The sequence below is a fragment of the Schistocerca americana genome, chromosome 1 (assembly GCF_021461395.2).
Source record: "Schistocerca americana isolate TAMUIC-IGC-003095 chromosome 1, iqSchAmer2.1, whole genome shotgun sequence".
NCBI lineage: Eukaryota > Metazoa > Arthropoda > Insecta > Orthoptera > Acrididae > Schistocerca > Schistocerca americana.
In genome coordinates, this window is record NC_060119.1 from 337,588,205 (window position 1) to 337,615,311 (window position 27,107).

The 27,107-nt window shown below is 41.9% G+C and overlaps 1 protein-coding gene across 1 annotated transcript in view; it reads right to left on the minus strand.

Moving 5' to 3' along the window:
- Window positions 1–27,107, minus strand: part of LOC124622416 (tyrosine-protein kinase Dnt-like) — a 232,390-nt gene that overhangs the window by 60,254 nt on the left and 145,029 nt on the right. The window contains exons 4-5 of the mRNA XM_047148112.1: window positions 13,053–13,183; window positions 8,017–8,191 (exon numbers count right to left, since the gene is read on the minus strand). Of these exons, the coding sequence (XP_047004068.1) occupies window positions 8,017–8,191; window positions 13,053–13,183 (306 nt within the window). The remainder of the gene's footprint in view (window positions 1–8,016; window positions 8,192–13,052; window positions 13,184–27,107) is intronic.

Genomic DNA, 27,107 nt, shown 5'->3' on the forward strand with positions numbered 1-27,107 from the left:
ACTGATCTCCGCGGTACACAAAACGAGTCTAATACTATTGCAGAAGCAACTAAAAAGACATGCCAAATTTAAAAGAACGCAAAACCCCAAGATTGATGAAATTTTTCAGAAACTCGAAATGTAGTGCAAATTTAAATTATTTCCATAACGAAATCCTGTCTCGAAATCTGGCAGCAAATCCAACGAGATTCTGCTCGTATATAAAATACACCAGTGGTAGATGCAATCAATGAGATAACGATGATGATTTTATTGATGACAACGCCGCTACAGCAGAGCTACTGAAGACAGTTTTCCGAAACTCCTTCGCAAGAGAAGACGAAGTCAGTATTCCAAAATTCGAATCAAGAACAACTTTAACATGAATAACTTAGAAGTAGACAACCTTGGTGCAGAGAAGCAGATTAAAACACCTAAGAAACGCAAGGCTTCCGGTCCAGACTTCATAACGGCTTTCGGAGTATGCTGACACAAGGGCTACATACTTACCAATCATATACAACAACTCGCTCGAAGGAAGATCCGTACCCTAATACTTGGAAAGTTTCAGAAGTGACATCGATACCAAAGAAAGGTAATAGGAGCATTTTTCTGAATTACAGATCCATATCACTAACATAGATTTTCAGTAGGATTTTGGAACATACACTGTCCTCGAACATCATGAATTATCTCGCAGTAAACTGTTTATTGACCAACAGTCAACAAGGATTCAGAAAATATCGTTCATGTAAAACACAACTATCTCTTTACTCTGTTAAAGTAATGAGTGCTATCAACAGGGGCATCAAATTAAGACCATGATTTTTGTATTTCCAGAAGGCTTTTGACACCGTTCCTCACAAGCGACTTCAAATAAAATTGCGTACCTATGGAGTATCGTCACAGTTGTATGAATGGACTCCTGATTTCCTGTCAGAAAGATCACAATCCATAATAATTGACGTAAAGTCATCGAATAAAGCACAACATCTTCGGTTTCCCTAGGAAGTGTTATAGGGCCCCTGATATTCCTCATTTACATAAACCATTTAGGAGACAGTTTTAATGACTGATAATCTCAGATGTTAAGAGCCATTTGGAGCTATCTAAACAGGCTTCTTAGATTGTTTATAGATGATACTGTCATTTACCGTCATGTAAAGTCATCTGATGATCAAAGGTAATTGCAAAACCATTTACACAGTATATCTGAATGATGCTAAAAGTGGAAATTGACTATATCATGAAGAGTGTGAAGTCGTCCACATGAGTACTGAAAAGGATAGGCTAAATTTCATTTACACGATAAATCACACAAACCTTAAGGCTGTAAACTCGACTGAATGCTTGTGGGCTACAATTACGAAAAACTTAAATTGGAACGTTCACATTTATAATGCTGTGGGGAAAGCAAATAACTGACTGTGATTAATTGACGGAACACTTATAAAATGAAACAGGCACACTAAAGAGACTGCTTACACTACGACTGTTCGCCGTCTTCTAGAGTACTGCTGTGTGGTATGGGATCCGCATCAGATGGGACTGACAGAGAAAATTGAAAAGTTCAAAGAAGAACAGCCCGATTTGTATTTTTGTGAAACAGAGTAGAGCGTGCCACGGATATGATACGACAACTGGGGTGGAACTCATTAAAACAAAGGCTGCGGCAGGAACTTCTCAAGAAATTTCAATCACCAACTTTTTCCTCAGAATGTGAAAATATTTTGTTGGCGCCCATCTACGTATGGAGGAATGATCATCATGATAAAATATTAGAAATCAGAGGTCGCACGAAAATATTAAAGTGTTCGTTTTTCTTGCGCCCTGTTCGAGAGTGGAACGATAGAGAAATAGCACAAAGGTGGTTCGATGAAACCTCTGCTAAGCACTTAATTGTGAAATGCAGAGTAATCATGTAGACGTAGATACAAATATAGATGAATATGTGTTACACATTGCTACTAGGGACAAACTCTATAGCGCTTCTTTTTGTGTAACAGGCAAAAACGTGAAGATAATAGAGGTTGCTGGATACTTATCGATAACTCAGTTGTCTTCCCTCAGATGTGTACAGTCTTCTTGGCGCCTTACTGCAGCAGCATAGAAGTGTCACTCCGTAATGACTTCAATGCTCGGCAGTGGTACTGCTCCTGACGGCTATTCACTGTGAGTACTTGCTACTAATGACTGCTTCTGACTGATGGTACTGAAGGTTCATTCCTCACTGCCAGCTGTTCACTCCTTGCTGACAGTTATTTAATCTCCTCGGTCCTCTGCACTAGCCCCTTGTATACTGGTTTTTCAGGGACTCATTTGTGGCTTTCTTTCGGTGACTCTTCCCAAGGTCCTCCTAACGACCGAGATTCTCCCAGAATCTTCCAGAACTTTCTTGAACACTCTAACTGTATGCCAGCGTCTGCCACTCATGGTGACTCCCAAGGATATTGTCCTTGCTTAGCCATTACAGCAGTTTGACTTCACACGGAGCACTACCCCACATCCTCATGTTCACATGACACTACACCTTGAACGTTACTCTCAATAACGTTTCCCTCCTTTCCTCACAGCCATGCCACTTCTTATATTAATAAAATTTAATAGCCACGAAAAAATGAATTTCTATGTTAATTTATGTCCTGTTATCTAAAATTAATGATAATCTCAGAACAGTAAATGTGAAGTGCGTAGTTTCTTCCGAAAATGTATCAACAATAACAATACTTACACAGTACAGTAATGGTAGTAGCTATTGATTTAAAGCTGCAGTTACCAGACAATATTGGCTTGTTTTGAAGGGCAGAACGCTTTTACCTGACCACTCATGATAGTTGGATTTATGAAAGGCCGCCCAAAACGAAAAGTACAACGACTTGCCGTCCAATATTCAAACAGTCCTCATAAGCGTAGATCTCTTTGTAATATACTCACTCATTTTAGGAATAATACTGTTTCAATCGATTTTCCAGGAGTATAGGAGGCACAGAAACGCTTTTGAAATTTGCGAAAAGGTAAATGCTACGAATTTTTTTTACTACAGATTATATTATCCAGGAAAGGGAGATTTGAGTTCAACGTCCCATCAATAACGAGGGAGCCCAAGCTTGGATTAGGGAAAGATGGGAAAGGAAATCTGCTGTGACCATTTATAAGGAAGTATTGTGGTATTAGCCTTAAACGTTTTAGGGAAATCGCGGAAAACCTAGTTCTGGATCGACTGACAGGAAGTTAAACCGTACTCATCCCTATTCCCAGTCCAGTGTGATAACCACAGCACCACCTAGTTCGGTGTGAAACTCAACTTAGCATGGTTACGAAACCACACAGACAGCCATTTGTTGCAGTCAAATACCCTTAAATAATGTGGCATGAATTCAAAAGGGACCCTACCACGGTTCTTATACGAGTCCAAGTAACGTGAATGGTACTTAATGTACGGGTGTCCAAAATTAAAGCGACAAACGTATTTCTCCATCCTGTCTCATTCACGTTCTAATCATACAAGCTGTCTGTAGATATGCTTACGATAGTATTCTGCACGGAAGGTGGGATGCCGGACAACGGACAACCACGCCAATGATGACCTCAGTTCACGTATCAAACCGGTTAGTGCTTGCCTGTTAGCCCCATACCCACAATCGCTGTGGACACGGTCACAGACGGTGCAGCAAGGCACAGAGACGCATAGCAGAATCTCTGTGGTTGAGGGCCTGGGAAGAATGGAAGCAGGACAGTCACAAACTGATGTAGCCCCATGGCTTAATGTGAATCGTTCTGTTGCTTCTCGGGAGTGGTGACAGTTTACAGAGACAGAGACTGTATCCTCAAAAAGAGGGCAGGTTCGACCACGTATAACATCAGAAAGAGAGGACCACAATTATTCTGTAAAAGCAGGACGGTACCCGCTAGTACTGTACGTCAACTGGCATCTGATTTCGCAGCATTCACTGGACGCGTTGTATGGAGGCAAATGGTGTACAGAAGGCTTTGACAGAGTAGCCTTTATTGTCGGAGACCCGCTGTATGTGTATGTCTGACGCGTCTTCACAGAAGGAAACGTCTAGAGCGGAGCCGTCAACGTATTAACTGGACGGTCGAACAATGGGCCAATGTTCTTTTCGCAGATGAGCTCAGATTTCGTCCAGAGGGTGATTCTCGATGGATTCGCATCTGGAGGGAAAGTAGAAAATGATATCGGAATCCAAACATTAGGGAAAGAAATCAGTATTGAGGACAATCCCTAATGGTGTGGGCAGGGAATATGTTGAGTACTCGGAGACATCTTCTTGAAACTGTATGGGTGAATTGGCCCAAGGTGTAGCTGCTGTCAGGTATGGTGAGGAGATCTTGGGACCTCATCTGCTTTTGTTGCGAGGTTCCGTGAGCCCATACTTCGTACTAAGGGACGATAGTGCTCGACCCCATAGAGTACAGGTGACTGATGTGTTCTTGGAGGTGGAAGACATTGCACAGATGGTGTGGCCTGCCCGCTTTTCACATCTGAATCAAATAGAGGATGTCTGGGATGCATTAGGGAGGCCGGTTGCAACACGTCGGCATCCACCAACCACTCTCCAAAACTTTCGAGCAGCTCTGCAGGAAGAATTGGCGATACTGCCTCAAAATGAGATTTATGACATCATTCACATCATGCCCCGTCGTTGTCAGACCTGTATTACTGCTATAGGTTTTCACATTCCATACTGAGAACATTAACGGGTTGTCGAATGTGTGTGCAAATCCGTTAAATTGGAAAAAACAAGGATTACTTTTGTCTACCATTAAGCGTGTAGCAGTTGTTTACGTTATGTATTCTGAACATTGTTTCTTCTTTACTATCGCCTGTTTATACTTTTTGTGGCAAAATAAATACAACCTTTAAAAATTTCCGTTTCTTTCTTTAATTTTGTTCACCATTGTAAAAGACAGTGATGACCAAGCTGCCGACCAGTTATACCCCACACCAAGTGCTACACATGTTGACTGAATATCCAAGGCGCGCTAGCAGTTTTGGCCGCGAATTGACCTGCTCTACCTAAACAAGGCTGTGGAATCTTAGGATCTTGATGTGATTTCTGCTTTTTGAAATGATCTCAAAATTAGGAATCGATGTCCTGTCCTGTATCCAAAGGCACCCAACACAACTGGCGTTATGTCAGCTATGGCGTTCAATAAGGAAGGGCGTGTTTCCTATGACACCGCCTAACAGCTACAGCCATTGTCGTAAAAAGATGCAATCGGGACACTTCCGAGAATACTTTGTCACTCAAGAGGCTGCAGGTATCACGCAAGAGTTAGCTCCGTAGTAACATGTTTGTGCTTTGTAGTCAGTGGAAGCCGACGCAATTACCTGTATGAGAGCCTGCATATCATCGTGCATCAAATGGAGTCGAACGTTCGACGACGGAAGATTTAAACTGGTTTCTGTGTCCAAGCGTCGAGCCGGAATCGTGCATGAACGGTCTATTGTGATCATGTTATCACTGCGGTGTAACGGTACTGTTGAGACTATACGTGGTCCGGCACTCATTCGTTGTCAGCTACAACTGTTTTCTGTCGGCTGGTGCAACAAAGGAATAACTTTCCGAGTAGTATTCGTCTTCCAAAATGATATGTGGTGGTATGACAAATCTTTTCAAGAGACCACCCGCCTCCATAGCCGAGGTTTCTTACGTCTCTGCCGTGGAACACGGCTCTTGAGTAGAAGGAATGTTCACCAACAGTGTTTGGCGAGAAAGAGGTGGAGAAGTGGTGGTGTACAGCTCCTAAACAAAATACTTTTCCCAGTGTCCTAAGCTGAATTCCAAACCTCTTCATACTGCCTCATCTGTTGAAGACATGTGGACCGTTGATGGCGATATGTCCGTCGGACGTGATTGTGAATCCCGGCCGTCCCCTTGATGCCATTTAAGGGAAGCAGGCTTTTTGACCGCGCAGTCCCTTTCCTTACCATCATGCAACATAAACATGCCTCCTACTTTCAGAGGATAAAACATAAATTTTTCATGGTAAGAGAATAAGGGTCATTGGGAGTCGATTGAGAAACCCCTGCATGATTAGATGCCTGAATTTACGGCTGGGGACAATGCCATACGACTTCCTTTTTTTTTTCAGAATCTCCTTATAGGTCAGTTGTTTACAAATATTTTGCACTTAAGTGTTGACGATGTTAACTCGCACTTGATTTCTCACTCCGTGATATAGTAGTAATTTGGTATTTTTGGTCAGACCTCATGAGGTGTCGGTAGATCTATGCAAACCGAAATCACATATTCATGTTACCCGTATGTTGCTCTGAACACCCTGCGAGGTCATTTTCATTAAAGTAAAGGTTTTTTTTTTTTTAATAGCAGCTTAGGAGAAAATTTCCTCCACACAAATGCTGACTTCTTCTCAGATATCCTGATGAACTTACAAGATTTTTGTGAATGGATTTGCAACTCAAGTGAGACTCATCTTCATCGCGACTTAATAGGTTAACGACTGCTTATAATGCTGTGTCCTAGTGAGCTATGAACGCACTTTGTTTGTCTGGTAGATGAAGGAAGCTTTTTCCCCTTGACTGAAAAATGTAGCGGCACTGTTTATTTTTATGTGCCTGAACTACATGCCCTTCCTGGCTATGTACGTACTGCACCTGAACACATTGTTTGTGGAAGCTGATTTTATGCCATACGAACGAAGTGATTGAAGGATTGTGAAGATTAAAAAAAAGGACTTATCCAGGACGAGTGCTGGTTTGGAAGCAGTCCTACATGTCTTACATCACACTTACAGTGTAACGTCCTCTGGTGCTCCCTCCCTCTCCGGCCCCTCTGTCAATTACTTCGTGCGTGTGCCGTAATATGACACCTACACGGATTTTCAATGATTAAAACCACGAGTGTTAACTTTGTAACATCCACAAAAGCGATCGTCGCTAGGATACGAATTTTGTTACAAACAACTCCAACGGACATAATACGATCACCTCTACTTTCTTTACAAGGTACCTCTTGCACGTCATCCATTGCGCTGGTCTTTCAGCAGCAGAGAATTGTGCCCTAAACGGCTGCCACACCAACTTGATCGACGTTAAGTTGAACCACAATATGAGGTTAACAACTGGGACAATCCGACCAACGCCCATTTATTGGCTTCCTCTGCTGAGCAACATCTATCCACCGACAATTCCAAAGAAGCGAGGCCCTTCTTAGGGATATCGTAAGGTACAGGAGAACCTGGAATTACCCATAGGGGATTACATAAAAAGTTTACAACGAAACAGACTCCCTTCAAGAAACCTACCGTTACGGCAAGATAAACAGCTAGATGCCAGTAATATCGAGGTGAGAGACCTGTGAGATCGGAAGTGTCAGCTTACTGAGAATCCTGAATAGCATGAGTAGTTCCGAAAGTATAACTGTGGTATTGCTGGCAAAGAACTCGACGAGAAACTATGGGTCAAACTGAACAGAGCTCGCACAGGGCATGGTCGATCCGCAGACTCACTGTACAAATAATACAGGGTCTCCGGTTTTTGACTATGGGCTGCGAACCAGACAATCAAGCACATTATGTTATTATACTTGCGTTCCTATCAGAGGAGTTGGGGCGACCTCATGAAAGCTGGTGATACAGCTCTTATATGGATTAGGAACTTAGATATTGACATTCAATTAGTTTGTACGTAATTTTGCTTTTCTGTATTTTTGTAGTACACATATATTATAGTTATATACCTGTAAGTATATAATTCATGCATGTGAATCATACTAATAAATAAATAAAAGCACTATTTAAATACAAAATTAGTTTCAAAGATGTCGTTGGGACATAATTGCTTTAATACAACTGAGTCTACTTTTTCTGTTATTTTACATGTATCCTTTACAGCACAATATAAGGTTGTATACTCTTTTTCTATACTTATATTGTATGTAAATAAGACTTGTTTTTCATCTTTCTATTACATGTAAAATATTTATATGAATAACGTATGTTAACCAAATAAAAAGGGCATAGGATATAAGCCGAAATCGGTGGTATACTCACTGCAGCGACTGCTGGGTTCGCAGCTTCTTGCTCTTGACGTAGACAACAGACGTGATGGCAATGACGACGACGATCATAGCGCATGCGCAGCCGACCGCCACATAAAAGGTGCCGCTAGACGTCACCAGGGAGGCGGGGTCCAGCCGGATCGAGTCGTTTCGCGGCGACGCCTCCTCTGAAGAAAGAGGCGGATTCCGTAGTGTCTTACTTCTGTGGTGTCGTCACTTAAATAACGTCCCACACTTTGGATTGGGGTCAGGAACATAAACAGAGGCGAGAGCTTCTCCATGAACTGTTCATAACCAACAAATATGTGCGCTCTTTGAGAGACAAACCATTGATCAACGATCTGTGAGGCTCTTGTCTAGTAACAGACTTATTTTCGACGAACTTACAGTCCAGGTGAAAGGCATGATAAACGAAATGGTAGGCTATGATACTACATATCTCCTTCATCGTTGCGATTTCTCCTTCTTCCTTAACACCATTTACGGTTTCATAATTACGAATAGTGTATCACACCTACTTGTCCCACCCACTTGTTTGCTTAAACAGTATTTTCTCTGTGATAGTTGAAAAGCTTCGTAGGCATCCTGTTGAGCTGGTAGGAAAGAGGCACCTGATGTGGCTCGCAGCGGCTACAGGGCAAAATTTTGCCACCTTATTCAGTCGCTGAAACTTATTATACGGTTGGTAGGTGTCACCATTCAGTAAACTAACTTCACACGCAAAAAAATCGGCTACCTGCACCTCTTTAAATAAAAGGGCAGCCCGTACGACCTACACGTGATAAATACGGCATACGTATCTGTAACACCTGATACATGTAGCTCTGACCTTGAAGGGTATTCTACCAGACATCAACGAAAATGTTTTCCCAGTATGACTCCGCTTCACACAAGAACCACCACCGTGAAAGCTGTGGCTTCTGACAATGTTCCTATAACTGTAACGGCAATCAGTTTCCTTACAGGCAGACATGCAGCTCAAGTCAGGATGAAGCAGAATTCATCTGTGGAAAGCAACTTCCACCATCCACTCAATGCGTGATTTTTACGTTGTTGACTCCATAATAAATGACGTCGTCTCAGCACTACCTTGTAGGGAATACACACTGTCGGACGCCTGTCACACAGAATAACTTCTACTATGACACCATCCTATATTCTCCAGAAAATATCTTTTAGAAATCATTGTGTTTACTTCTGTTGACTAATCGGCGACGATCGTTACATTAGTCTCGTCAAACATTTCAGATAACATGTTGTCCAGGTGAACCACCGCTGAGTCTGGCCTGCTAAATGCATCCATGATTTTTACTCACAAAACAGTGCCTAGCCTTTGTGCGTGGAACCATACACGCACATTAACCCGGCCCAGAGTGCTTAGAGCCCCCTTCTCTAAGCGCACATAGGTAATTCTCAGCAGGCGCGTCCATGTCGCGGAAGTGAGCCCGGCTTTCGAGATGGTGGCAAATTTCTGCTGGGGACCCAGTAACGCGGGGTATAACGCGTTACCCATGCCCAGGGTTACGGGTGAAGACCACATCGGCAAAGAAGGCGAAGAAGATGGACTTCGGTACGGCGGACTTGGCGTAAGTGGCACCTCATTCCCAGAGTAGCCTAAGGGACGGATAGACAGAGTCCCTGACCCCAGAAAGGCATTCGTCTAGTGGAAGAAAACCACGATTAAAAATCACCTTTACCTCCAAGTCGGGGCTTTGGACTGCAGAGTGCGGATCAGACCATTTTTTGCTAATGTCTAAGACATTATTCAAGTTTATCAAAGACACAGAAATCCAAGTGTAAAGTGAACCAGAGGAAATTCAAAATAATTTACAAAGCCTTGACCATAGTTCTACCCGCTTATTGTACGAGCAAAGGCTAGCAAAAAAACTTGCTGCCATTGACGAAACCTCTGTAGATAAGATGTATGAGATGGTTAAAGAAGCCATCCATAACGCAGCTTATGAAGCACTGGGAAAAAAGGAAATCCAAGACAGTAATAGAATATGTTATGACTGCTGGAACCACCGGTACAAGATAAGGTAGAAAGTAAGAAGAAAGAAATGATTGCACTCAAGATCAGACAATGATTGGCGGGAATACAGAGAGCGGAGAAAAGATGCACAGAAAACAATAATTAAGGCCAAAATCGAATCCTGGCAGAAAACCGGTGAAGATATACAAAAAAGCATGGGGAATACGCGAGAAAATAGAACCTGGAAGGTATTAAAAACAATGAGAATTCAGAATAAAAATAAAGTAGACATAAACCTTATTAGCATGCGGAAATGGGTACAACACTGCCAAGGATTACTAACCGAGAACAGAGTGGCATTCACTGAGAACCAGCCAGATATTGAAATCAGTAATGATAATATACCACCGATAACCCAGAAGTAAGTCCAAATTGAAATTAATGCCATGAAAAACATAAAGTCGCAAGGTCCAGGTTTAATTTTTATAGAACTGTCAAACAAGCGCCGCCAAACTTCTTTGAAATATTGGCAGTGATTTTTGACAAATGCGTTAGAGGTGACGAAACCCCAAAGGAATGGAAAAAGGGAAACAATTACATCAAACACTTAAGAAGGGCAACATGAGAAACTGTGCAAGGTATCGTAGTATTAGTGTGATGCCATCAATGACTAGAGTCTATGGCCGTATCCTAAAAAAGAGGATAGAAGAAGAGATAACTGAATCTGAATAACAAAATGGATTCAGATCTGGTCGCTCCTGTACTGATGTAGTATTTACCCTCAAAAACCTAGTTGAGAAAAGGACAGCAAGGGGCCTTACGACCCACCTTGTCTTTGTAGACCTCCAGAAAGCTTATGCCGCAATTCCACAGAACAAGCAATGGACAGGTCTAACTGATAATGGCGTGTCACCGAGCTATCTGAAAGCTGTCAGACTCCTCTACCAAGGTTGTATGGCAATGGTAGGAGTGAGAAATCTCAAGAGCTCGACGTGACAAAGGGACTACGCCAGGGATGCACACTCGCCCCTACACTCCGTAAGATCTACCTAGAGGAGGCACTAAAATACTGGAAAAGGAAATGCGGAGGACTGTGTATCCCCATAGACGATAAGATCTTGTTCACTTTATTTTTTGCTGACGACCAAGTGTTAGTAGCTGGAGATGAAGAAGATACAAATCACACGCTCCGCAAATTAAAAGAATAATGTGAAAAATGGGTTCTTGTCACAAATGTATCTAAAACAGAATATCTGAAGGTGTGAGAAAGTGCTATTAACGATTTACAACTCGGTGCTGATACTGTTAAAGGGAGTCGTAATTTTAAGTACCTGGGAGTGACACTGTCGTCCAGTGGTAGACGTATGGATGCTAAAAGCAATAAAATTGGCCAGGGCAAGCTATCCATAGAACAACTAAATGGTATTCTCTGGAATGAAAACATAACCCACAGAACAAAAGATACCATCTACCACAGAAGCATTGAAAGTATCACAACACCTGGTGCACAGTTGTGGGAACTAGCTCAGAGGCAGAAAGATCGCCTGCTAGCTGCCGAGATGGATTTCTGTAGACGGAGCTGTGTATATTACAGGCTTGATCATATTAGAAAAGATAGTGTCATAGAGGTTATGAATGTCGAAAGCACAATCCTGGAGCACATAGAAATGAAGCGCCTACTCTGGCATGGTCATTTAAGCGTTTGCCAGAAGCAAGACGGTCAAAACGTGCATCGCAATGAGCTCCACATCGAAGAAGAAAGCGCGGTAGACCTGCGAGATGCTGGAAAGACAACGTCAACGAAGCAATGGCGGCGAGAGATATTAGTGAAGGAGACTGGAATGACCGTGAACGTCGGAGAGTGGGATGCGAGAGGCGGCGGCAGTCGTAGAAACCTCGCTCATATATATATATATATATATATATATATATATATATATATATATATAAACAGGGCCTAAAATAGCGTTCACACTGACTTACGTTACTAATTGCACTTAGTGCAGTACCCTGCTCCTACTGAGGCGTTATCGACAAAATATAGGATAATTTCAGTTTTCTTCGGATAACGCGCTTATTAAGGAAATAAGACGCATTTACTAAAGAGATCGCCGAATTATAATTGGTAGAGGAATTTTGGTTTTCATTTAGAGTGATACACTTTTTTACATCTCTTTCTTACTATGATTAATGTATGAATAATCAAGTAGAATGTCGGTAACTAATATATTCATCTGCGGTTTCGACAGCTAGTGCATTGCAGTAACATGAATCTGGAAAACACAGCTCTTTTACTTATCTGTAGGTATAGTTAATGCAGCAAAAGTCTGAGAAGTGCGATGTGTGCAACTGCGCATCGAAAGATTCAGCATAAGCAATTTCATGTTCAGGTACTCAAAAAATTTCTGATTTATAAATCTGCATTACTTTGTAACATTAAGACACATTCGAGCTGCATGTCGCACCGGGACTGCGTAGAATCCCCATCTTTCACTCTGGTGGAAAACGCTCCGCTGTTCGACACATATGACTTCAGTAGTACGTCTGAATCTTCCAGTGCTACTTTACCATAGTATTTCATTCTTATAAGGATATTGTTCATCTATTTCATCGGTTGCTAACTATATAAACAATAAGTTTCCTTTACTTTAAGTCTATGGTCACAAACTTTTTGTTAACATATTACCAGTTTCGGTCTATGATGACCATCATCAGATCTGTTTCATAAAAATAGATCTGATGATGGTTGTTATAGACCGAAACCGGTAACCTGTTAACAAAAAGTTTGTGACCATAAACGTAAAGTAAATGAAACTAATTGCATATACGGGTCACTGCTTTATTCGCGACAATGTCGCAGCTTGTGAGACTATATAAACACTTTTAAACGTATGTAACATTCCTTTTATTAGTCTGCATTCCATGTACAAATATGACGTTTCCGAAGTTTGAACATATACACATTTCACAAAATTACTGAAAAAAGGTAGTCGAAACTCGTCCGTATATTACCTCTATTCATTGTGTAATCAAGAAGTTCCAAGTCTCTGACTGACCTTTAAGGCAGATCTTGTTGCGCCGGAAGTTGAGGCAGGTCTGGTTGTGCAGCGGGTTGTGCGAGCTCACGTTGAGCTGCAGCAGCACCTGGATCTCCGCGCTGACCACTCCTGTGCACGGGAACCGAACCCTGCAACCGCAGCACCAAAGTCTCTCTCAGCACTCCACAGAGCAACTGACGCCTTCAATTAGATTATAGCGTTGCGACCCGCGAACACTATGGTGATTTAGGCAGCCCCATTACATAAAGCATTGGAAAATCAGTGAGCGAAGTTTCAAGATCCGTTCGAAAAATTTACTGTAAAGTAATATTTTGATACTCTTCATCTTCTAGTGGTACTTGACGCAAGAGCTAAACATACTAAACAGTCGACGAGAAAAGTCAGTAGGGAAGCCCAGGAAACGTTGAACATCCGGCCACAGCATGACACGAGATCAGCGAGTAGCACTCATTAAAAACAGAAGTGATGCTGATTCACCTTTCGTCAGAATGAATGAATGAGACACTCTTTCCCACAAAAGCTGATATTTATTTTCTTCGTTTCACGAAAGATTTCTGCTTGTTAAGCGATTGTCCAGTGATTATCTGTAGAGAATAGCGCATTATATTACCGTTGCAAAATGGGAATACATGTATACATGTATACAAAAAGATCTTTGAAATTAGTAGACGACACTCACTTTCATTCTTTGGTTAAGATAACGTTTTTGCACATTTCCCGCTGTTTGCGTAAAAACTAACTGTCGAAACATCAAGAACATTTGCAAAGTAAAACTAATGGAAACACAAAACATGAATTCGCTGCTATTTTTGTTAATACGACAACTTTCGTAGGTATCTATCTTTCGCTTAATTTACTTTCACAACACTGTGTTCCCATTTATTGGGTTCAGGGATTTTCTCTGCCTTGCGATGAATGGGTGTTGTGTGTTGTCCTTAGGTTAGTTAGGTTTAAGTAGTTCTAAGTTCTAGGGGACTGATGACCGTAGATGTTAAGTCCCATAGTGCTCAGAGCCATTTGAACCATTTTTGAACCCATTTATTGACGAAAAATGGCTTAAAAAGCCGAAAACAGTTTTGAAATGATAGAAAAGTTTACATAAATAACGTTTTAAACCATAAAAATGCTGCACTGATTCCTTAAGGATATGGCTTTGTATCTCCAATGAGGAAGAATGGTATTATAAGTAGTTATTGTGTTAGTAGTAGTATATATAGGTGTTGTCATTACTGTCGTAATAGCACGAATAGTAGCAGGAGAAGGAACTAAACATAATAGAATTAGAAACAGATAGAACATAGAGAAAATCCTCGGCTCTGTGTTAAGAGGAGAATATCCAATTTGAAACAAAGAAAGATGCCAGAGAAAAACTGAATACTATGTGGAGTGTAGGTAGTCATCATTTGTTTCTGGAAGTTGTCGAGCGGTAGCAGAACAATCATGAAAATTTCTGGAAATTTTATTTCAACTTTAGTACACAGGGTGAAAGTTAATGAAACCGACAAAGTGCGGGGACGTATTCGTGACTGGAAATAGAACAAGAAAGGTCCCATGAACATGTATCCGGAAATGCATTGCAGCCACGATAGATGGCGCTGACGGATGAAAGTTGCTCTGACCATGTGCCGTGTGCTGCTTGTGTGTTGCAGGCTGTGTAATTAACGCAACGTACTGTAAGCAACAGAATGATCCGATACTCACGTCGTGAGCAAGCCGAGATGGTGTTTGTGTACCACCATGTAGATGAAAACGGTCGAGAGGCAGCACTGCTACATTGGAACTAGTATCCTCACAGACACCAACCACATCACACAACATTTCTAGCTCTTTTTGGACGTTCGTGTGATCATTCGCCCTTTGAGACGGACAAACGTGCAGGAAGGCGGTGGACTGTGCATACACAAGGTCTGGAGGACCGTGTTCTTCAGAAAATTGGGACGAACCGTACTACAAGCTCCAGGCAAGTGATCCGCCAACATCGTATAGGCTAAAGTACGATTATGTGTATCCTGCAGGACGACCGCGATCATCCCTACCATCTGCAACGTGTGCAAGGATTATCAGGAGCGGATTTCCCTCTACGGGAGCATTGTGTCTCTGTTATTTGCAACAGACCATTGCAATTATGGGATTTCTATCATCAGCCCTTTATGCCAACGAAGCAACCTTTACTAGACCTAGCAGCATCTTTCCACATAATCTTCATCGGTGGGCTGCAGGCGTCTCATCCGCATAGGCACAGATCCAATGTGTGGACTCACAGTCCATTTCCGGACACATGCTCATAGGAACATTTTCCCTCCAATTCCATTCATGAATCCGTCCCTGGAATTTTGTCGGTTTTATTAACGTTAACCCTGTATAACGGAAACATGTAAGACTGTCTAGTCACATTAAGCTGTTGAACAGCTGCGAACTTGAAATGTAACGGTAAAAATTTCTCTTGAAAAACGATAATGCTTATAATGACTAAGAGAGTAAACAGTAATTCTAATGCAGCTATTAGATATACTAAACATGTAGAATTGCAGCATCTATGCATCGACCAAAGCTTGAAATGACTACTGCCCATCTCTTTGTTGTAGCTCAACAAAATAGTTCAAATGGCTCTAAGCACTATGGGACTTAACATCTGAGGTCATCAGTCCCCTAGAACTTAGAACTACTTAAACCTAACTAATCAAAGGACATCACACCCATCCATGCCGGAGGCAGGATTCGAACCTGCGACGTAGCGGTTGTGCGGTTCCGGACTGAAGCGCCTAGAACCGCTCGGCCACAACGGCCGGCCCAGCTCAACAAATATTTAAACCAGAGATGTTACAGTAAATAATATGTTACAATGAATGACTTAGAAAACAGTAGAATGAAGCCGTGGCAGAATAATGACAGAGCCGGAAAGAATTTCATACGGTAGAACACTGAAAAAAAAGTTGCTAAAAATGCAAATCCGACTCCAAATGAACATTGAAACAGGTCAGCTGGAGTTGATACTGCCTTCTACAGGATTACAGCGTCTAGAATGCATATCTTTTTCATTTTACTCCTCGTAGTCTCATAGTGATTCCTCTCAACTTATGTACGACGTATACGAGTATGTTTAGTTGCCTAGTAACAGCGAACAACTTAAACTGTAGGTATGTAATAGTGATTATTTTAGTGTTAGATATGTAGCATATGTATAATCTCTACACCTAGTAAACGAATAAACTTCCATATTCCTTTCAATGAATTGTAGTATTTTGTTACGTCCTCTAATGAAAATACTGACTCCTATTTTTTTCATTATTTCTTTTCCACATCAACTCCGCTTTCCTAGATAGACTCAACAAGAGCAATCGCTCAAAAATTATATGCGTACAGAAAAAACCCTACACTAATATTCAAGTACATGCAGTGTCAGTAAACACGGTAGCGTTCAACTTTTTTTAATGATAAGCTTAAAATGTTTATAAACATTAGCAGGAGTAAAAAGTACTGTATTAATATACGCATATATCTTGATACGTAAGATACCGAATAGTCACTCCGGAATGAGAAGCTGCCTACCAAAACTCTGGCTGGCTATAATTAAACTTTCCCTATTTAGCACGTTATAACACGGAAACTAATTACCGTACGATACCAAACTAGGTAGTATTAATGTCAAGGACATGGGGAAGAGAAATAATGCAATATCAATTAAGTTGAAACACTTTTAATGTGTTTCTACGGCATATGATACCACTACGTACCGGTATCACTACTGCTACAAAAGGGGCTCAGTATGGCTGCCATCAGTGTCCAGAAGAGTCTGAAAGCGCAGGGTGCATTCTGCAAAGCAGAACAAAGCATGTACATAGGCATGCTGGCTATATCTCTTGATATGCTGCGCTTCAGATCAGCACATGTGTGGAATGTTCCACTGGTAAACCCTGTCCTTCAGGTAGCCCTACAACCAGAATTCACAGGGAGTGAGATAAGTTGATGTGCCGGCCAAGCATGTAGAAACGATCGGCTGATAATTCGGTCGAAACAGGTGAACTTCACGAGCAATGTGCCGTGGGGCCTCATCTTGCATGAAAACTGTTGAGTTCAATGCGTCTCTCTCCTGTAAGGCTGGGTATGCAATGGCGAAGCAAATCGCAGTAAAGCTGGCCAGTCACACTGAAGGTCTTTGGTCCTTGAGCGCCAACCCGTTCAAAAAACAATGGGCCAATAACGAACATAGCCGTGAAGCCGCACCATACGGTGACACGTTCACCATCCAGAGGCACTGCATGCCCAGTGACTCAAGCTGAAGATCCCCACATTCGCCAATTCCTTGTGTTCACCTTAATAGGCAGAGAAAAATGAGCTTCGTTTGTCCATAGGATGGTCCAGGGCCAGCCCTCGTCAAATCGTTGCGAGAAAGTGGAGAGCGAAGTCATCACGTGGTGCAAGCTAGTGTACAATACAGATCTTGTACGGATATCATTTGAGAATGTTTCGAAGCACTTTCCGTAACGTGGACCACGAGATGTTCAACTGTCGTCTCACAGCACATGCACTGCCTGAGGATTGGAAATTGCAACCCACGTTGTCCACCTTAGCAACAGCGATTTCATCAACCAACTATGGTGCAACCGGTCGTCGGCCTCTTTCCAGAGCGACGTCCAGATTTCCAGTTGATTCGAACTTCTTCGTCATGCTCCGTATAGCAGGTGGAAAAAGAGGACACTTCAGTAATCTTTTCAGCTGGCGGTATTCTCTAAGTGCAGCTGCAATATTACTGTTTTGATAATAGAGCTTTACTAATGAAGCCCTGCTCCTTTGGTCCACTCTTATCTTGACACATCAATAAGCGCACTCCAACTGGTCAGGTGTGTGAGACTATGAATCACAATGAGTGATCACGGCACCTGGTGACCATAGCTGGAACTGGATGGTGGCCCTGTATGCATGGAAATCATGCACCTCTGGACGTGAATGCTACCAAGTTTGATACTCGTACGGTGATTAGTTTTTTGTGGTATAAGGTGTTATGTAGAGAAAGTAGAACTACAACCACCCACTACATTGATGTATACATAGATTTATTTCAGGTATTTGAAGAGTGAAAAATCTCACATTTGTCATGAGAACCGAAAACTATGTATTTATTTTTGTACAAGTACATAGATTCTATAAGTCCCTCCAGATCCTCGAGCAACATGCACTCCACCTCGCCTTCCATATACACCTCCTGTCCCCCACACGGATCCTCTATGACCTGATTCTTTTCCCCCATCTGCTCCTTTTCTTCGAACATATCCGTGTCCTCTACACCTCCTGCCACCTTGATCCCCCTCATCCCCTGGTTGCTCCTCTCCTCTATCATCCCTGCCCCCTGCCGTACCTTCACTGTTGTGTCCCCCCTACCCTTCACCTCTACACCCTTCATCTCCCTTCTCAAGGTGGCTTCCACCGACTCCCTCTCCTGGATGATGCCCCTTCTCCCTCCATTTATCCCTCCAATCAACTCTGATCCTCACCTCCCCCTCCCTTCCTCTGTCCTTTCCCTGCGCTCCCTCTCCACCCACCATCCATTATGTTTTTTCCCCACCTATCCTCTCTCTGCCTTCCTTCTCTCCCCTGAGTCTTTTTTGCTCTCCCCTCCACTGCTTTTCCCACTCCTTCTTGCGTCCGACCAGCGCCCCCCTTTTTCTATGTCCCCTCCCTCCATCGGCTCCCCTTTTTCTTTTCCCTCTCCTCCCCCCCCCCCTCTTCTACCTCATAGGTCCGGGTCCTCCCCCCACCCCCGTCTGCCACCGTGTCACCTGTATAGTGCTGTTATAAGTGAGTGTTCAGTGTTGTGCGTCTCCTGTCAGTGTTGGGAACAGCCACCATAATATCGCTAGTTGTATTTTCTATTTCATGCAAACAGAAACCACACTGTCGCCATGTTGTTTTAATTGTGCCTGTCTACTTCTTGTGTGTCTCCATTCACATGCATCGTCACCACAGTGTTTTTGTATTTTAAATTCCACAACTTCCTGCCATTTTACAGTTTTTTTTACAATGTCACCGTTTTATCGCCTGTTTTTCTTGTTTGTTTATTTTCTCATTATGTTCCTTAACTTTTCAGTAGGCTGTAGAGCACCATATTATGTTGCTGCCAGCCCACCCCACCCTCTTGGGGTGGGGGTAATTGAAATCCATTAAGGAAAAAAAAAGAGTACATAGCTTATATGTGTCCAAAACACTGAGAATGTATTTCTCAGTGCTCTTTTCTTAATCACTGCAAAAAAATGATGAGATAAATTAGGATATAAATCACTTATGAAGAACTTTCTAACCACTATACCAGGGAACTGTGTGTGTGTAAGTGCCAACAGAAAGTTTTTATTATAATTCCTATTAATAACACATGAGATAGAATTACAGAAGTACAGCAGTTTTGAATTAATAGCTTCGTCTCAGGTTAAAGAGAAGTCAAAGCCGAAGTGAGAAACAAAAGCTGAATGAAACGTAATTCAGCGTTAGGAGAACAATAAGCGATCAATGACTTTGAAGCTAATGTGTGTCAACTGACCAGGGTAAAAAGCCTGAGACATTCTGTTCTTATTTAAAATCAGGAAGCGATTCGAGATCATCTATTCAAATACTCAGACACCGCACTGGCCCTGAAGCAAAAGATACAGAGATAAGGCCCATGTAATGAAAATGTTTCACCGCATATAGATTTGTAAAATGACCTTCAGAGGGTTGATGGCGCACGCACTGGCAGTTGACACGAAACGTAAATAAACGTAACATACTGAACTTACATAAGAAAAAAATACTCTACTGTACAACTACACTATTTATCAGAAACTGATAGAAACACTATGCACCGTAAAGTACTGGGAGTAACTTTCCAGAGCGGCCTTAAATGGAATGACCACATACAACCAATTGTAGGAAAAGCAGATTCCAGACAGTTTCATTAGAAGAATATTATGGAAATCTAGCTCATTCACGAAGGAAGCTGTTGATAAAGCGTTTGTTCGAGAGATTCTTGAATATTAATCATCAATATCCGATCCTTAGAACTGATGGAAGAGATGAAGATGATCCAACAAAGAGTGGCCCGTTTTGTCATGAGATCGTTTAGTAGGCGCGAGAGCGTTACCTATATGCTCAACAAACTCCATCAGCAGACATTACAAAAGAGGCGTTGTGCACCACTGAGAGGTCTACTACTGAGCTTTCGAGAGCCCACTTTCCGAGAAGAGTCGGACAACATTACTTCCTCCCGCACACATTTTGTGCGATGACCACGTTGAGGAAATTTGAGAAATTAGAGATAATGCAGACGGTTATCGACAATCGTTCTTCCTATACGCCATACGCGAATGGGACAGAGTAAGGGCATCAGCCAGTGGTACCAGAAGTACCATCCGCCACACACCATTATGTGACCTGTGGACTGCAATGTAGATGTAGATGTAGATGAGCTCCAGAGGGAAAGAGCATGCACCACCCCGTAATGAAAGAAACATTTTCTTCATGATTTGACACTTGGAACACCTTTAGGGACACGCAGCGGAGCACCGCCAACTCTACTGCACTGTAAACGCGCTTTGTAAAAAAATGGTATTTAAAACGTTTGACATTTCCACTTTTCATTTGTTCCCATCTATCTCAATAACTACATGCAGACTGTGTGGGTCGCACTGTGACGATATACACTGAAGAGCCGAACATCGTGTAGGGCCCCCGTGAGCACGTAGAAGTACTGCAACACGACGTGCCATAGACTCGACTAATATCTGAAGTAGTTCTGGAGGGAACTGACACCAGGAATCCTGCAGGGCTGTCCATAAATCCGTAAGAGTATGAGGCGGTGGAAGTCTCTTCTCAACAGCACGTTGCAAGGCCTCCCAGATATGCTCAATAATATTCATGTCTGGGCGTTCGCTGGCCAGCGGAAGTGTTTAAACTCAGAATTATGTTCCTGGAACCACTCTGTAGCACTTCTGGACGTGTTGGGTGTCGCATTGTCCTGCTGGAACTGCCCAAGTCCGTCGGAATGCACAATGTACATGAATGGATGGAGGGGATGAGACAGGATGCTTACGTATGTGTCACCTGTCAGATTCATATCTAGTCGTATCAAGTGTTCCATATCACTCCAACTGCACACGCTCCATACCATTACAGAGACTCCACTAACTTAAACAGTCCCCTTCTGCCATGCAGGGCCCACGGATTCATTGCCTCCATACCCCTACATGTCCATCTGCTCGATACAATTTGAAACGAGACTCGTTCGACCAGGCAACATATCTCCAGTCATCAACAGTCCAATGTCGGTGTTGACACTCCCAGGCGAAGCGTAAAGCTTGTGTCGCGCAGTCATCAAGGATACACAAGTGGGCCTTCGATTTCCAAAGCCCATGTCGATGATGTTTTGTTGAATGATTCGCACGCTGACTCTTGGTGATGGCCCAGTATTGAAATCTGCAGAAAATTCCGGAACGGTTGCACTTCTTTTACGCTGAAAAATTCTCTTCAGTCGTACTTGTTCCCGTTCTTGTTCGATCTTCTTCTGGCCTCAGCGATGTCGGAAATCTGATGTTTTACCGGATTCCTGATATTCACGGTACGCTCGTGAAAGGTTGTACGGGAAATCCCCACTTTATTGCTATCTCGGAGACTCTGTGTCCCATCGCTCCTGCGGCGACTATAACATCACGTTCAGACTCATTTAAATCTTGATAATCTGCCATTGTAGCAGCAGTAACCGACCTAACAATTCCACTAGACACTTGTTATCTGATACAGGCTCAGCCGACCGCAGCGCCGTATTCTGCCTGTTTACTTATCTCTGTATTCGCAAACGCATGCTTATAAGAGTTACTTTGGCGCTTCAGCGTATATTACTGATGTAACTGTATTTTTTGAGAGTGTGTGAAGTAATTTTATTTCAAATAAGATTTTATATACTTTTCTCGCCGTTCGTATTTTCCTTCATGGACAAGGTACAGATTTGAAAGTATATTAACAATTTGATGACCTCCAATTAGTATTTCTCTACAGCTGCCAACTGCAGGGGGTGGGCGGGATATAAGTCACTCTACTTGGAATGAAAACGCACTTAGCTTTCTATCCTAACAAATGCCAGCATTATCAGCATCCTACTACCGATACGGTGAGAATGGAGATTTGTGGCATAAACTGACTATAAGAAGGGATTGGTTAATAGCATACATTCTGAGACATCAAGGGATCACCAGTCGGTACTGGAGGGAAGTGTCAGGGGTAAAATCGTAAAGGGAGACCAAGAGATGAATACAGTAAGCAGATCCAGAAGGATGGAAGTTGCAGTAGTTATTCGGAGGTGAAGAGGCTTCCACAGGATAGAGCAGCATGGAGAGCTGCATCAAACCAATCTTCGGAGTGAAGACCACAATAACAAAAAAATGGCTCTGAGTACTATGGGACTCAACTTCTGTGGTCATTAGTCCCCTAGAACTTAGAACTAGTTAAACCTAACTAACCTAAGGACATCACACACACCCATGCCCGAGGCAGGATTCGAACCTGCGACCGTAGCCGTCACGCGGTTCCAGACTGCAGCGCCTAGAACCGCACGGCCACTTCGGCCGGCTCACCACAATAACAGCAACAACAACAAAAACAACAACTCTAAAAAGGCACCAGGCGAAATCATCTACGTGAAACGTTCAAATAAAAAATATTTCGCATCCAATGTGATCCAATGAGCGGCTTTTACAGGCCGTTCAGGACGCTGTCATCTATACCGTGACTTTAAGAAACCCGCCATGGATAATCCTCTTGTACCACTTACAGTTCGAAGAACACTTCTGTACACTGTCAAGAAAATATTCGATAGGTAGCGCAGTAAACTTAGACGTCAAGTTTACCTTTACCGAGCACGGCCACACAGCACTGTCTAGAATGCGCTACAGAAACAGAGAATTCCTGATATTCACATGACGCCTATATACAATTCAAGCTAGTTACCTACTGCTTTGGTAATCAAATATGACATGCGATGGAAACTTAGTTATTTCTTTTTCAAGTTTTAGAGATTTTCTTTTAAATTTGAACAGTAGTATAGTTGGTTGGAGTGTAGCAAACGTCCTTACATAGGGTGATTTTTTTCCACCGTGTATGAACTCTAGGGATTGATGTATGAGAAGATGAAGAACAAATACGCTATAACGAACTTATGCACGGAAATGCATGGATTCCATGCTTGAGACATATATTGTTACAGAGACTGCGGCCTAATACGCGCTGTACCTTGCAACCACACTTACATTATTACTATGAAATTTGAGCTGGATCATATCATAAGCTTAAACATAGTTTTTATGTGTATGTGCGAAGCCCCGTGATGATACACAGCTTACCGAATAGCTACGGAGGTAATAGACTCACAAATAAAATATTAAAAGGTCGGTGGTAGCTTGTGTGTACGAGGAAGGACGGAAACGCAGGGGAATAAAGAGAGGTGTGGTGTGGACGATGCCAGCAAGTGCTTAAGCTCTTATAATAAAACAGAGAAAAGCGGCTTGTTGGATAAAGGCTGTTATCGCATTTTTCAGGTACAGTATTATCCAAAAAACACTGGCCAACGCTCATAAATTCTGCGTCATATAATACTTTTCACGTTGCGCTTAAGGCGTGACGTGCTGGTGCTTCAGCACTGTAATGGTGCAGCATTAGTCTCGTAAGCTTGAAGCCCTTTAGAACTTCACGTAAACCTGCTATCTTCAAATAGTATAGAGGATTAGATGGCAGAAAATGCACTGTCAGGTTCACATGTTCTACAAAATTATATAATTGACTAGCACATTGCTATTATTTAAAACATTGTCCAGTTAGGTTCATCACACAAGATACTTAACTGAAACGTTGTCTTTTTCAGTTTCTTGCGAGTTAACGGGCATTTCGCTCTCATTTAAATGTATGGGCGGTAGGGTCAGCCTACAGGAACTGTGAAACGAACCCTGTCGTCCAGAACCACGTGCCACAAAGGGTGCAGATTCACCACGAGATGGGGAAATTCACAGTCGTCTATTCTATTGAGGCCTAAGTGCTGTAGTGTATGAGTGAGACAGACGAGAACCTACGTCGTAGGGAAACCCAGTAGAAGGCGTTTGTGGCCAAGGAGACGTAGCAATATTAAACATGGCGGACCTAAGATCGGCCATAATGGGAAACATTTATGGACAGTATTTAATTCTGTAGTAATGCAGTAATTTTAATCTCCCATCCTCCATAAATGTTCGTGGTGATCCCAGCAAAACTTGAATTTTGATCATATCTATAATAGTGAAATTAACAAGTTTTGTAACAAAGACCTGAATGCTAATGTCTGAACGCTTTGGTCGATCTTAACGATCGATATTTCATATGCAAGAGCATCATTAAAATGACAAACGTTGTAATGATCAACTCTGTGGCTTTTTTGTTTAAAAGATATAATAAGTTTAAGTTAACAGTATTTTCAGTTAAGCATCACATCATAATTTCCTCCACACAAAACTCATCGAACGATGACAGCATGACACCTTATGGAATCATTAGGTAATAAAATATGTGTTGTAAAGTTTAGTGCATAATAGTTACTATTGTTATTTTTTTAATCAGAAAGCACATTGGTGCAATGGTACTGGCTATGGAATTCAAAGCTAAGTAGGATATTGTATTGGTTTTACGTAAAAGAATTTAACGTTTATTATATAATGGATATTATTGTTACTTTATTTAGAACGTGAAAGTTGTCAGTCTTCGATTATTTAAATATGTTAATTTCTAAAATAATCAGATAGACGCCTTCAGGAAAAGGAAATGCCCTAATCAGTTGAGCGAGGATATTTGGCGCGCGGGAAAAGCGCCCAGGGACAGGCAGAGGGACGGTTCGTCTGGAGACACCAAAGGGTAAATGTTCGGATGTAGAAGAGAAAGCGGACGGTTGGTCTTTAGGCAGCTAGGAAGTGAAACGACTTAGAAAATTTCGCGTTGTTTGGTACTGCGGGACTTGTCTCTGAGCGGTGAGCAGCCGGGCGCCTAGTATGAACTCTTAACTTTTCGCGTGGATAACTTGTATTTCGCGATGACATTGTGAATTATCGAACTGTGTCAAATGAATAAGCGCTCGAGTGTAGCCGTATTTCTAAATAAGACCACTTTCGCCATTAGTTAGCTTACTGAATAAATATTATTCTAACCAAATCACAACTGTGTGACCTACATCATTTATGGGTCGTTAATTTCGTTCCTGATATTATTATTACTGTTTATTATTATTATTATTATTATTATTATTATTATTATTATTTTCGATTATTCCCATTTAAAGAGAGAGTTTGAACTTGAATTCCTTTATGATGATTGTTTATGTTTTTTCCTGAGACCAAATTTTCTTCATGTGTTCACTATGTTGTTTCTTTCGCTCCACTGTCCATTTGCATCCTGGTCTCTTTTGTGTTGTGGTGTCAAATTTATGTATTTCCTGATGTTCCTGAATTCAGTTCTATTTTCTGCATCGTTTACTGTTATGTGTGCTTGTCTGAGGTCCTCTTCAACTTCTTTTATCCATTTTGTCCGCAGCTCGTGGTCGTGCGGTAGCGTTATCGCTTCCCGCACCCGGGTTCCCGGGTTCGATTCCCGGCGGGGTCAGGGATTTTCTCTGCCTCGTGATGACTGGGTGTTGTGTGATGACCTTAGGTTAGTTAGGTTTAAGTAGTTCTAAGTTCTAGGGGACTGATTACCATAGATGTTAAGTCCCATAGTGCTCAGAGCCATTTCAACCATTTCTTTCATCCATTTTGTTTTTCCCCTGCCTGTGTTGACGACTTTAAGAATTCGCTTTGAAATTCTGTTTTCACTCATCCTGTGGATATTCTCGTAGAAGTGCGATCTTCTTTTCCTTATTTTATCCCTAATCTTGTCTGTGTATTTATATAATTCTGATGTTCGTCTCTTCTTCCAGATTCCTTACTCTTGTATCGGACCTTTCTTGTTTCTCTATTTCTTTGATTTTAGTTTGTCCATCTATTTGTGTTGTTTCAGATGCATACAGTACCTCTGGAAGTACGACAGTGTTGTAGTGCCCCAATTTTGCGGTAATTGATATGGACTTTGTGTTATAATAGTTCCACGTGAGTTTATATGCTTTCTGTAGTTTTTTTATTCTTTCCTCATTGGCCTTTAGGTTGATCCCTGATGGCTGGATGATTTCTCCCAGGTACTTAAAATGTGGTACTTGTACGATTTTCCCATGGGTTGTCACAACAGGCAATTTGTCTTGTGGCACTATTTCTATGTACTGTGTTTTCTCATACGAGATTTGCAGGCCAGTTCTTTGTGCAATTTCGTGTAACTTCTCTATGGCGTTAGTGGCTTCTTTTCTATTATTTGTGAGGATTGCAAGGTCATCTGCAAAAGCTAAACACCTCACATTGAGTCTATTAGCTTCTCTAATGCCAATTTGTATTCCTTTGACTTCTTTTTCCCATGTCCTGATAATTTCTTCAAGAATGATATTAAAGAGAAATGGTGAAAGCCCGTCACTCTATCGCATTCCAGTTATTATATGTTATGTTAATTTTGTATTTCGCAAACTTACCATCAGCCATACAATTTAACAAAAGGGTCACAAGTGTCAAATTTAGGGCGTGTAATGCAACATGTGCGGTTCAATCCCTTGACGAGTTTGAGCCAAGACATTTCGACGAAGAGCAACCGCATGTGAATCCGAACATCTTTGGGATGTTAGCTCGCATGCTTCTTGCCTTGTTATGTTTGGTGAACACGCTTGCTGCGCGTCAATCCTTAGGTCGACTACAATCTCTGTCGCTACAGGTCCGTTTTCTGCTCGTTAAGAAGATAGCAAAAGATCTGTTACACTTAAATGTGTGTAATGAATGCTACAATCGAAGATAATCGACAGCTCCTTCCTTTAATTATATACGGTTGTTGCCACAAAGTTTGCCAATAGCAACTCTGGTTTTACTCAGGTCAGGGAACTCATGATAGGCAACAACACTTGTACTGAAGAAAAGACATTTCAACACTAAAGCTGCATTTTCTTTA